This window comes from Trematomus bernacchii, unplaced genomic scaffold (genome assembly GCF_902827165.1).
Source record: "Trematomus bernacchii unplaced genomic scaffold, fTreBer1.1, whole genome shotgun sequence".
In the NCBI taxonomy this organism is placed as follows: Eukaryota; Metazoa; Chordata; class Actinopteri; order Perciformes; family Nototheniidae; genus Trematomus; species Trematomus bernacchii.
This window is the reverse complement of record NW_022988050.1, coordinates 3443246-3456425: the sequence shown is the minus strand read 5'-3', so window position 1 is coordinate 3456425 and position 13180 is coordinate 3443246. Positions and strand designations below refer to the sequence as shown.

Sequence of the window (13180 nt, the reverse complement as noted above, 5' to 3'; positions counted from 1 at the left end):
CTGATGTATGAAAATAGGAATATGATTCGTACAGCTTGCAGGGAATCCTGAATATTAAATGTAATCAGTCTCTTGTATTTTTATTTCACAGCGCATCAGTTATGAGAAACATCCGCAACGCAAAGACGATCTTTCACAGCCATATCAAGTTGCTTGTTATAAACTATGTGCTATCAACAGAAGCTATGCCGCTCAAATCAAATGAAAACTAATAAACAATCAATCAGATAAAATGTATCGCCTAAATCATCAACAGTTGAAAAGGCACACTCAAAAACCCACAGCGTGAAAAAGATAAAAACACACCATGATTTTTCTTTTTTTAGGGTTGTTTTTCTTAATTTTGTATCTTCTTTAACTGTGTTTATGTATCCACCAAGACAAATTCCTCGTATGTGTAAACATACTTGGCAATACACCTGTTTCTGATTACGATAAGGGTATTTAAACGAAGACGGAAGTACGCGACAGATGACTATTTCGCTTCGTTGTGTCTGTGGCTATCTTGAGTAGGAGCGGGTGGTTTTTCAGGAGGGAAACTTTACAAGGTTTAACGGGATTTGAGAACGATTAATTCATTTTGCCTCAATAACAGAGCCAGTGCAATTACACTGAAAGGTAGGAGCACACCTTTATTAGCAAATACGTTTATTTGGTCGTGTATTGAGATATTTTACCCGCTTCAGTTTGCGCCATTTTCGCTAGTTTGGTAATGCACAAATGTGCGCCTTTCAGCTCTGCCGTTCTTTGTCCCTATGCTTTAATGGGTTACGATATGAATTATTCCTGTCAAATATTTCACATCCCTGGTTGCTATTACAGATACTTTATCAATAATACTTAGGGGAAAGGGACTAATCACTTTTCTGTCATCCAAAATGTGGTTCAAATCAAGTGCATTAGCGCATTTTTGTGCTGCATCAGGCCGTGTCAGACGCTAACAGCGTCTGTTGGGATGTAGCATGATTCTGGCGCACATGAGTTAGCTCACAACCGACTAGCTCGCTAATCAAATAGCGTTTTGCGGTCAGTGTGTTGACATTTGTGTCGATGGCAAGTTGACAGTAAAACTCAACGAAGGTGTAAGATGTTAAACTAACATGTTTTCATTTCCCGGGACCCCTAATTGTATCATTAGGCGCAAAAAAATAGCATGGGAATCGTTTTCTGTAGCCATAACGTTATCACTACCAGCTAACTTCGCTAGCCCCTTAGCCTAACAGACATGAACAATACGTTAAAACGATAAAGGTTGGTGTTCAAAGTTTATCACGTCCAAAGTTGCCCATTTATGTAGGGTACTACTTTACTGATATAACGTTTGTAAATGCTAAGTGGGCAGTTTCTAGTCATTTTGTTGCTTTGTTTCCTGTTACTGTACGTTATCTCCAAAGCATCCAATGGGGGGTCTTAATTAGAGTAATTGGCAACTCAATGGCGTACAACTCAACCACCGCAGTATAAAAGATAACTTGGTATAAGTAAGGACAATCACAAATAATTAACGGGGCGGCATGTATTTGTAAATGTAAAATTATAATTGTATCTAGATGATTAAAACACACTCTTTTAGGGAGGATGGACTAATTAAAACACTAAAGGTGTGTGGAAAGACCTGTTGTGTTCACTTGATAAATGGAGTCCATTACATGGATAATGTCAGGTTTCTATTTCTGGTGTTTTTACCTTGCCCCTTTTTTCTAAACCAAATATTGTTTTGCTTTTTTCATAATGTGCAACTAGGCATTAGACATTATGTACAGGAAATAAAAAAACATCTAAAAATAGAAAATAAAACTGAATTAAAATGTATACATATTGACAGTGAAAGATAACAATCTGTTGAATGTCAAATAAACACTTTAAAGGGCCAAATTGCAGCCAACACAATTTAAAAGTTATATATAATTTTTGTCTGTCGAATCATTTTGAATTTACACTGATATAAAACGGAGATAGCAGCATATCTTTACTTCCTTTTTGGATTTAATGACTTAATTGGCAACACTTGTCAGCTTTTAAAACCATGTATGATTAACATCTTTCATGACATAACCTTGACAAAGTTTACTTGTGAATATCCCTGTTTAAGATAATGTGTTATATAATTGTCTTGAATGTCTATTCTTATTGCAGGAGTCCCCGAATCATGTCAGGCATTGCATTGAGCCGCCTTGCCCAGGAGCGCAAGGCATGGCGGAAAGACCATCCTTTCGTAAGTAGTGTCTCATGAGATGCACCTGCTTTGTCCTCACCATCCTGTTCAAACCTGAAAATAAAATGTCAGCTCACAAGTGGATAGCTATAAAGAACAGGTGTCCATGCATCCAAGCTTCCTTCAAATCTGAACGCTCAGACCATATTTGAAGGTGGTCTTTGCAGTATATGGCCACATTCTCTCATCAGAAGTATGCCAATGCATCTTCGGCCAAATTAAAAAGAAACTTTGAATATATGTGACACCAGCCTTACTTCTCTAATCCCCAATACACCTTTGAGCTCTCTGTGCTGCAGTTGCCTGGCACAGAGGATGTCGGTAGACCATGATCTCATATTTTTATGTTCTTAAAATGAATTTGAAAAGAACACACACACTGCAGTCAGGCTGAGAAAAGTATGCCCGAAGGCACACAAACTGTAGGCAGTGCTTTTCTTTAATCATTGCCGGTTTCTGTAATATATGTGCGAGTAATTACTTTAAAATGGAATACACAACACAACATTAACAACCACAACTTTCCATTATGTACCGTGAAAAAGAGAATTATGTTTGTGTGTATTTACATATAAAACAGTGAAGTGTGATCCGATCACAAATGGTCACTGGAGACGTGTGGATCTGCATACTAATGCCAGACGCACTTGGGCCTGTCCACTTCTGATCTCATCAACAAACTGCATCCTAATGCCGGGCTTAACTGACGCACTTGGGCCTGTCCACTTGTGGTCTCATCACCAAACTGCATGTTAATGCCAGGTCTGATCTTGTCAACTGATATCTTTATAAATGTTTGCACTCTCGTTCAATCTTTCAGGGATTTGTTGCTGTACCAACAAAAAATCCAGACGGAACCATGAATCTCATGAATTGGGAATGTGCTATTCCTGGCAAGAAAGGGGTAATGTATTGCTCTGTCTTTTTGCATATAGAACATATTTGCTTTACGCAGCATCCCCTGCTACATGGAGCACAATGAGCTTATTTGAAGCCACTGTTATTTCTGTAGCCGGTGAATGGGAAAATTGATCATTCTTAAAGAGTGATGAGCCTGAAACCTACTTTTAAAATATATCTGGCAATAATAACAACATGGTTTTCAAGAGTTATTACTGTTGGAAACTAGTGCCAATATGAATCTAATGCTTGTGTTTCTCCTCAGACTCCGTGGGAAGGAGGCCTATTCAAACTGCGCATGTTGTTCAAGGATGACTATCCTTCTTCGCCTCCAAAATGTGAGTTACTGTGTCTGACCTGTGATCAGTGAAAACACAACTGTTATTGGGATTACTGCACTCTGTTATTATGTCTTACAAGATGCTTGAAGAAGTCTATCGGCATTGCGCAATCAGAAATAACATGGCAAAAACTGCACAACACAACGCTTTATCAACCATGACAATCATTTAGGAATGTGCCTTTCCCCTGTGGGTCCTGCACTGTGATGTTCAATGTTCCTCTAACCTGCAACAGGGTTGATGTTGTCTGAATGTCACAATAGATACCATTAGGTCACTGCTCTCTGAACAACAGAAGCTGCTGCTTTTAAATGGAAACGTTCAGTCCGTGTATTTTGTGGAAAAGCTGTCAGAAAAAAGTGGAATTTGTTCATCGTCTGACATTTGTAATGGATCTGCAACAAAGATGCATTTACATTTTCTTTTCTTGGGTTTCAGGTAAATTTGAGCCTCCTCTCTTTCACCCAAATGTGTATCCATCAGGCACGGTATGCCTATCAATTCTAGAGGAGGACAAGGACTGGAGACCAGCCATCACAATAAAGCAGGTCTGGATTGCCAAGCATACCTCATCTACATTATAGGACATTTCTGAAAAGTCTTATATATTATTTTTTTTGGTTTCATACTGTACCTCTACATTTATATCAGTGACTGCATCTTAAAATGAATTTGCTTGAACAAAACAAAGGGAGTTATATTGACATAGTTATATGAAACTTGGCTCTTGTTATGATTCAATATGAATTGTTACTGACTGCTGGAAAATAAGGGTCACAGGTTATTAAACAATTCAGGGAGATTTAACCCAAACAGCTTTTACATTGTATCACTAACACATGTGATGTTGTCTAATTTACCCTACAGATCTTATTAGGTATCCAGGAACTCCTAAATGAACCAAATATCCAGGATCCAGCCCAAGCAGAGGCTTACACAATCTACTGGTGAGTGACCTTGGTTTTCATCTGTAATCATTGCGTAGGTGTGTAGTGTGATTCTGTGTAGTTTATTTATGGCATCCCGTTGGGTCTGACGTCATCTGAACAGGACATCGCACGCTCACTGCTTGATAGCGTGCGAAGCTCCGTTTACGCCGGTTGTTAAACAACATCGTTATGGGGAAATGCAAGTTTGCGTCCAAATGGTTGGAAGATAAGGAGGAAGGACAATCAATACAGTCAATGTGAGGTAAAGTGTGTCGCCAATGTAACCGGTTAAAACTCCAAGTGGCGATGAGGTCTTATAAGGGTCTTAAAAAAAGGTCTTAAAAGGTATTACATTTGACTTCAGGATTCCTGCATATACCCTGTATAAAGAAATGAGAAGGTTAATGATCTCTTATAGACAGCTGTTGTCAACTGATAAACTCTAACTCTAAAATAAATTCTGCTCATTAAAAATTAAATGGTTGTTAAGTGAAAGTCAGAGAAAATAGACATTTGTACAGCTTTTTGTACCAAAAGTAAAACTGCAGGGTTTTGAGGGATCAATCAAAAATGTTCCCACAGACTTTGTTGTTCCCACCAACACATCAAGACGTTTTATTATTCTCATATATCTCTCTTCACTTTGCTGACTGGTAAAACCAAAACATCTTTAAACGTTTATAGGGAAAAAAATATATTAACTTTGGGCCTTTTCACACCTTAAAAGTTCTTATTTGATCCGGTTAATTTGTGTTTTTGCAATGTGCGACTGCACTAAAGAACGATAAATGGCGTACCTTCATCCTGTCGTCAAACCTAAATGAGCTGCGTCTCGCTCATCTCTTTTGGGAAATTCATTTCGGTTTTCTGCAACTGTGCTAACCACCTATAGGAGACCATGAAGCTGAGAAACAAGAAACAGGAACCTGACTTTGGTCTTGAGCTGCAGTGTTTATTCATGGCCAAACTTACACTGTACATTTACTACATACTGATGACAATAATTGACTCTACTCCGAACTCCCAGAGAGGTCTGCTCTGAGCTACATCCGTCTCTCACTCGACCGCGCTGAGCCCTTCCTCTGATCACAAGTTGATGGCCTGCCAGAATTTCTAGTCATTGCTCTGGACGATCCATGATTTTAAGCTTGAAAATACCTGTTAGCTCAGGATTAAGTCACCTCTATTTCGCCGGGGGTTTCACACCTGTAACTCTGGTGTGGATCATACAGAACAGTCCGGACAAACAGGTAGGTGTGTAAGGAAGTCTGAAGGAAGGGGCAGATTTTTTTCGGTTGCGTACTTTCAAATTCTAGCACACTCGAGGAGGTTTCTCCCTTCTTACCCTACCCTACCTTTAAGGTAGTTTTATTTGTATCTGACACTGAATTGGTTTTTCATCCTTGACTTGTGCTTTTCTAACGGATGTGACTGCAATACCAGGATCAAAGAGATTATTACCACAGTCTTCTTAAACATTTTCAAACATGCACTTCTGAAGTACAAACGTGTGTGGATGTGTTTTTTATATGAATTCATATATCAACATTTTCCCCCGCTTATTTAAATCCTCACTTTAGAAATGATGATTCTCAATCTCTCTTGACCCGTCTTAGTGGCTTTTTAGACGTGAAGCAAACGGAGACTCAAAGATGATATCAAATGATAATCTTTCAGGGTCCTCCGTTATTTACCAAAGGTCTCCATCTCACAACCTGGCAGAAGAGAGACCTTGGGCCTTTCTGCATTTGTACGTGTATCATTTCGGTCGTGTTTTTATGTTGTTTGGAAATTGTCTTATCAGAGCAAAATGTTAACTACTTTTTTTTTTACCTTTTTGTTTTTCAGCCAAAACAGAGTAGAATACGAAAAAAGAGTTCGAGCACAAGCCAAAAAATTCTCCCCCTCGTAAGGCAGAGACTTGGACAGAAGGAATGGGTTTAACAAGATCACCTCCCCACTCAGTCTCCATGAATGTGCGCCTCTCACATCAGGACTTGCTTAAAGACTTCTATTTAAACTCCACACATTCTGTGCCATCCGAGCTTCATGTTTTAGTTTCTTAATTGCCAGTTGGCGCATATTGCTGGGAGGGGATGGGTGCTCGAGCGCCCTGGTCATTTCTTTTTAAACATTTATTGTCTTATGTGGTGCAAGGGACACAGCTCGGTACCAGTTTCATCAACTCCATGCAAGCTGGCTGTCATCAATGTTCAAGGAAGAAAATGTCTTTTTGTTTTATAATGCTCTTTCACAGGGTTTTCCCCCTTTATTTTCCATAAATGTAATGTTAAATTAGCTTATTTCATTGTCAGTATTTCAACTGCTGTATAATGAATGGCACTTTTATACTGTTGTATCTCACTAGTGTCTCTAGATGGCTCTGTCTAATTCTCTTTCCCAGGTTTTCTATTCAGCATGCTGTAATATATGATAGAATCTGCTGCCTTGGCTGTCTTTTTGTTATTGAGAGTGTTTGCTATGGAATAAATAAAAATGGCCATGATGACTGAGGCAGGTAGGCTTACTTCTGTATCAGACTTAAGGTTATATGGTGCTTTGTTCATGTATGTGTCGGCGTAAATAAAAATTTCTACAAAAATTAAAGCATTTTCTTTATTAAATGAATACAAAAATCATGAAATAATACATTCAAGGTTCAGAGACAAAGCAAAATTCAGTCATCATAAAACAATGTTGAAATGGATTGATGGAAAAATGTCTAAAAACAATTTTAGTTTACAGATATTTACAGAATTAAATGAATGAATGCAAGCAAAATGTTATGCTATGTTATGTTAACTTGTATCTCTACATTATGCATACTGCTGTGGGGAGGGGGGGGGATACAAAAATAAGTGCACACTAAAAAATGTATGCCTGTATATGTAGGCTACTTAAAAAAAAAGAATTTACCGTTTTATTTTGAAGCACTTTAGATGTGTAAATGTGTGTCGTTGAACTTTCAAAGTTCACGTCACAGTAACTACACAGAGCTCATGCTTCAGTCACGGCCTCCTCTCTGATGATCCCTGTGGGGCAGGTGTGGGATTTTAAGCTCCCATGATCCTCTGCTGTGACTGGGCTTCCCTGCTGGAAGGAGCTCAGGGTGCAGTACTCGTTGCAGTACCAGGGCGGGTCCCTCTCCAGCCAGCACCCCGAGTCTCCTTCAGCGGGGTGCCCTGGTGGGAGGGTGCTCACAGCGTACGGGACCCCCAGCATCGAGGCATCGCAGCCGGGGTCCGATATGTTGCTGTAGGTGCTTCCCTCCCTGAAGTGGTGGAAAACCTGGGGCTGACACTCTTCATTCTCTTCCACCACTTCACACTTTGTGAGCGTGTCGATTTGAAGCGTTTCCTCCGCCTTCAGCACGTCGGCCGTGTGTTCGTGTGTCACCACCCAGCTCTGTAATCACAGGCTTGTTTAGTGACATTCTTAGGAGGTAAATGTCAGTGTTTTACAAGCTACACTTACCTTGAAATCTCCCTGGTATTCATTGTACAGGGTGTGGAAGTAGGGTGCTGGAGTTGGGATGAAAGCACCCTTCCTCCACCTGTTAGTGTGAGGAACATAGAGAAGATATTAGGAGTATATTGGTTGTAGGAAATGGCATTTCTTGTAGAAGGGTTTGGCCTTTGCTGAGGAGTCAAAACCCAGAGAGAGATCTTACTTTTTAACCGGAGCCCAGACGAAAAGGAGGGTGAAAGGCACCAGCACAAATAAGGAGATGAGCACCTTGCCCAGTACCAAAAGAAATGTGTATGGTGGGGGATCTGTATGGAACAACATTTAGTAGAAGTAAACGGTTAAATAATAAGCCTAGATGCAAATATGGATTTTTTTTTTTTTTTTTTTTTAAAAGTAATGCATTACCAGAAGCTGCTTTCTCAACAAATTGCATTTTAAGATTAACTGTAATTTCTTCATTAATCTAAAATCATCAGATCTTTTTTTTTACATATTATTTTTAGGCCCACCATTCACAGCTGCCTCTGTCTTCCAGTACACTTCAGGAGACCAGTCGCTCCACTCTCCTTTGTTATGCTGCTGATCAGGACTGGTCTGCACTCTGGCAGCGTACTCGGTGTCTGGATCAAAATTTTGATCATCCACTGAACAATACAGATTGGTGAAGGGATGTTTTGACACCTGAAATGAACAGAGTAGTATGTGAGTTAACTTTGGAAAGGAGAAAGATGTCCTGTAGGCCCAGTTTGTGCTCACTAACAAATGTATTTATTTACAGATAATATGACAGGATGATGCAGACAGATGGATAAAACAATATACCAATTCTGTTTTAATGGTAATGCAATGATACAGTTACAATTGACAATATTTGAATTGCTTAGGACCATTTTACAATGTCATTCTCATTTTTTACAAATTGTTTGTCAATTTTTTGTCCAAGCTTGAGAGGTAAAATCCAAGTCTCATTTATCCTGTCGTATACTCACTACTTCCCAGACATGCGTTTTAACATTTAAAACACTTATGAATAAAAGGTCTCACATTGAGTTTGTAAATTGATTTGGTTTTTGATATAGTTTTGCTTTTAAACATGGCCAGATCTACTTTAATTCATCAAGAGTTTTCTTCGTCTGTTCTTCAAGGAATATGAAAGAAAAGAGAAAGTATTTTTCAATATTTAAGCAACACACGCTTAGTAACTATTTTCTGTGTGTATTAAATCCGAAGTATTCCTTTCCTTTAATGTGGCGGTGCTCACTGGGAGACTGTAGTAGAACAGCCGTTATTACGTTCTTAGCTAAACATGTCAAAATGAGCGTGGTAAAAAGATGGGTCAAATAAAGTCACAGTTTCAACCACAGGCCATCACCACACTGAGCTGTTGCTATGGTCGCCTCTCACTTAAACAAGTTCTCTTCACTGCTAGGAGCTGACATCACCAGTAGAAAGCAAGTGAAAGGAAAATGATTGTAAGATCTCTGAAATGCATGAACTTAATCGCAGTAATTTGGGTCAAACTCCCTCAGTGGCAAAGAGTTAAAAAAAAAGTCGTTCTTTTTTTGCCATAGTCGCAAAATTATAAAAGGTCTGCACATCTTTCATTGCAGACTGAAAACCCACCTGTTTCCACTGCAGCTTGGACACAAAATATCTTTAAATGAATGTACAGGATTCTTGCTGTTCAAATGTGTATCCTAATTGTTGATTGCATTTAAGTCCCTTATGATAAAAGCCTTGGCTACATTTAATTTAAAGGAGAGGTGTCATGGCCATTTCCACTGATCATAATTCCATTGTTGAGGTATACTAAAATAGATTTATACTGTGCATTTTTCCAAACTCACATTGGTTTCGCATACAGCATCTCTGTAAAGTGTGTGTATTCAGCAGTATTCACTCTCTCCACTAAACGGCTTGTTGCAGCTCTTGCCCCCCCCTCCCTGTGAGCACAGTGTGCTCTGATTGGTCGGGACGTTGTGAATCGCGCTGAGCTCCGTGGAGGTGTTGTTTCCTTGTTTAGGATACATAGCGAAACACAGCCAAATTCATCCTGAGCACACACAAAGTCACAGCCGAAGTAAAAACAATAAGTGTGGCTTGATATTGAGTAAGAAAAAGGTTGATAAACGCTGTGGGAATGCGTCTGCAGAGAGAATTTCGCCGCGATCCCAACTGTCTGTTATCAGCCTGCAGCCAGGGAGGAGAAATCAGCAGAGCTGTCTTCCGAGCGTCTTGCTTCAGAAGCGAGGCAAGAATACTTCCTAGCCTCGGAAAACGAAGAATGGAACAGGCGAGCAAGTGTGCAGGTGTGCGTCATATGAGAGGCCCCACCTTACATTTTCCGCCACAGATTTGGGGAAATTGGTCCGTGCGCAAAGCATTGTGGGGATTTTAAGGACGCAAAGTCTACCCATGTGCAGCCTCGAAATTTCCCCCAAACCAAGGACGCGGCCTCAGTGGAATTCCAAGTATGCTGGACATTGGAACGGTCCTGCTGCGCCACTTGATGACGTAGCATCCTTGAAATATTGGCTTGGAAGCCAATATCCTCGCGATTGAGAAACGGCCAGAGTGTGTGTGTGTGAGGAACTCCGTGGATTGGTCAATTTGGACCAATCAGCGGGGGCTTAACGTAACGGCTCCGCAGACGTAACGTAACGGCTCCACGGATTGGTCCATTTCGTTCCGGGTACGGCATGACATCATGCCGTACCCGGAAGAATCAAATGGACAATGACGAGGCGTTTTGGGGAGGTATTTTCTGTGTTAGAGTTCTACTCGCTACAGGGTGTACTTTGAGGGTTTGTGACTCTGCAGACCGTTTACATGCATAAAAACCTTCATAACACACAAGGGGACGGGTAATAACCGGAAAAGCATGACACCTCTCCTTTAAAGGTGGGGTAGGTAATTTTGGAGAAACCAGCTCGAGTGCGCTAGAATTTGAAAATACACAGCCGGAAGAAATCTGCCACTTCCTTCCAGAGCCCCTCCTCCAACACACACGAACGCGCACATGACCAATGAGGGCACGAGATAAGTTTGTGCACAGATGGAAGGCTGACAGGCAGGTAGGCCATCCAGTTATTTTAGCCGGGCCGGCTAAAATGATTGGTCGTGCTTTTTACAGTACTACGGCTTCCACAGATGACATTTTTGTATGGATTTATTGTCAAAGCATTTAGCCGCGTTCACACCGCAGTACTTTTCCCACTTTAGTTCCGATATAGTTCCAAAATGTATTTATTGCTATCGGGATGTTGAGAGCATTCAATGGAATATAACAGAAAGTGTTTCTGAGGTGAATTACCTTCCCTACCTTTAAGTCTTTAAACTAATATTTGTATTTCTAATGTGTGCAGTTTTCTTTACTATCCTTTAATGCCTAATTGTCCATGTTTGAGATTTAATCCAACTATCTATTCTTGTCAAATATATTTGAACTGCCACTGAAATACTAGAGCTGTCTCCCAAAAAGCTTGTGTACTTCCATTATTACCACCAACAGGGTTATTTCTTCATCTTTGAATCTCACGTTTTGTGCGTCTCCTTTTCTGTAAAACTCAAGCTGAAACTTGAGTCTGTCGACCAGACTGGTGTAAGGAGCAAATTCCTCATAGGTACTATTCCAGGTGAAGTGGTGTTGACTTGCGTTGTGCCGGACTGTGAGGCAGCAGGGTGCGTTTGGTTTAACTGCAGAGAGGACACATTAAAGACAAATGCAGGTTTTTTAATTCGGTAGATTACTTAAATATGAATCTAAATATGTTTTGTGTGTCTCGTTTGGAAAATAATCCAAAATCAGTGTTCCTTACTGTAGTCCAAAGGATAATATTTATCAACCAGCTTTTCACAGCTTTTAGACCCATTGTGACAAAGTGAGATTTTATAAAACTCCACATCATTAAACATATCGTTTTTTTTAAAGGAGCAGAAGTAGCCCCCATCTGTGTTTGTCAGCATACACAGCAAGTCCTTCCTGCACAAAGGAGTGAGGAAACACAATGTCATCATCACAATTAAGATAATCAATTTTTAACAAGCGCCTGTAAAAAAAAAAAACGTACTTTTTCCATTTTTGGAAAGTGAGCCAGTAGGAGACGTTGCTGTCTGACGGCGCCATGCTCACGGAGCAGGTCATGGTGTACAGGTAATCTGTTACACAGTGAGGAACAGGGACCGCACCTGAAAAATATTTAAACTATGTTTATTGGGAGTGTCAGGAGTAAGAAGTGTCACATTGTGAGGTCATTTAAGTTAAGGAGTCCTTTTAGTTCCTTAGAACCATAACTGATGCCTGAAATACATTTCAAACGTATTAAAACCAATAAAACATATTATTTACTCACACATTTAAGGCTGCTGACCTGAATGATTGTCCACCAACTCTTCCGTTTAAAATCTAATTTTGACCAGTGTGAACAGGGGCAATTACAGCGACTAATATGTCCATTTTGGCATGAGTATGGTTTAAGGATTGGAAGGAATTAAATGAAAACGTGAATAAATCTGACAACCTTTATTAATTTAGCTTCTACAACCACATGCATTGTATATTTATGTATTTAAAAACCTAACAAGATAAAGTATTTCCTTTGATAATAGGAAAGCTTAGCAAACTTTTCAAAGTATTATCAAAATAGTATCAAAGTAGTATCAAAAGTAGTAGTAGTATCAAAGTAGTATCAAAGTAGTATCAAAATATTCAACAAATATTTTATTTTATGATTGATGATTTGATTATGTTGTATAGTATGTATTTTCTAAGCAAATGACCCTTACATTTGATGGGTAGTTAGGGTAAGCAACTTGATCGTGATGATATTCTATCACATTTTTTATAATTAAAGAAGATAATAGCAAAGACATTACCTGTAGTATTATGTCCGTGCAGACAGACAATGTCGGTGGATACGAGCAGAAACACTATCAGCAGCTTCATCCTCAGCGGAGAGCGACCATCCATCACATCGAGGGGTATTTCTTAAGTCATGCCCTCCTGAAGCGCTGTGTTAAACAGTTTTGAATGAAGACTGAGAGGCATCACTCTGATAGCTATCACTCACATGCTCTTGTGGGAGAGGATGTGCTTTTTTAAGAGCGCAAAGTGTGTGAAAGGGGGGGCTACAGTTTAACCAATCAGAATGTTTTCACATCACTACTTTAATCTATCATCCTGTGCACTAAGTTTATTATCCCAGGTATTTTCTTTTAGTTTGGTTAAACAGTTGTATTTTTCTCCATTATTAGACCTATTTCTGTTAGTTATTAGTCTGAAGTTCTTTTAGCTTTTATTCTTTTAGTGTCCTGCAGATTTCTTCACT

At 39.6% G+C, this 13180-nt stretch overlaps 2 protein-coding genes across 3 annotated transcripts; one reads left to right on the top strand and one right to left on the bottom strand.

Annotated features, from left to right (window-relative positions):
- Window positions 1-483: 483 nt before the first annotated feature.
- On the top strand, window positions 484-6992 carry ube2ib (ubiquitin-conjugating enzyme E2Ib). The gene is made up of 7 exons (XM_034118947.1): window positions 484-618; window positions 2137-2215; window positions 3036-3119; window positions 3381-3453; window positions 3895-4004; window positions 4324-4403; window positions 6234-6992. The coding sequence occupies exons 2-7, from the start codon at window positions 2150-2152 to the stop codon at window positions 6295-6297; spliced, it is 477 nt and encodes a 158-aa protein (XP_033974838.1). The 5' UTR covers window positions 484-618; window positions 2137-2149; the 3' UTR covers window positions 6298-6992.
- LOC117473377 (interleukin-21 receptor) lies at window positions 6988-12901 on the bottom strand. Of its 2 annotated transcripts, XM_034118945.1 has the most exons (8): window positions 12729-12901; window positions 11924-12041; window positions 11672-11835; window positions 11392-11549; window positions 8363-8534; window positions 8056-8158; window positions 7860-7938; window positions 6988-7790 (listed from the first exon to the last, which is right to left on the bottom strand). In XM_034118945.1, exons 1-8 carry the CDS (start codon window positions 12820-12822, stop codon window positions 7383-7385), a joined length of 1296 nt encoding a protein of 431 aa, XP_033974836.1. In that variant the 5' UTR covers window positions 12823-12901; the 3' UTR covers window positions 6988-7382. The 2 variants fall into 2 exon arrangements, with proteins under 2 accessions (XP_033974836.1, XP_033974837.1); XM_034118946.1 differs by lacking the exon at window positions 11924-12041 and having other exon boundaries at window positions 12729-12780.
- Window positions 12902-13180: the final 279 nt, after the last annotated feature.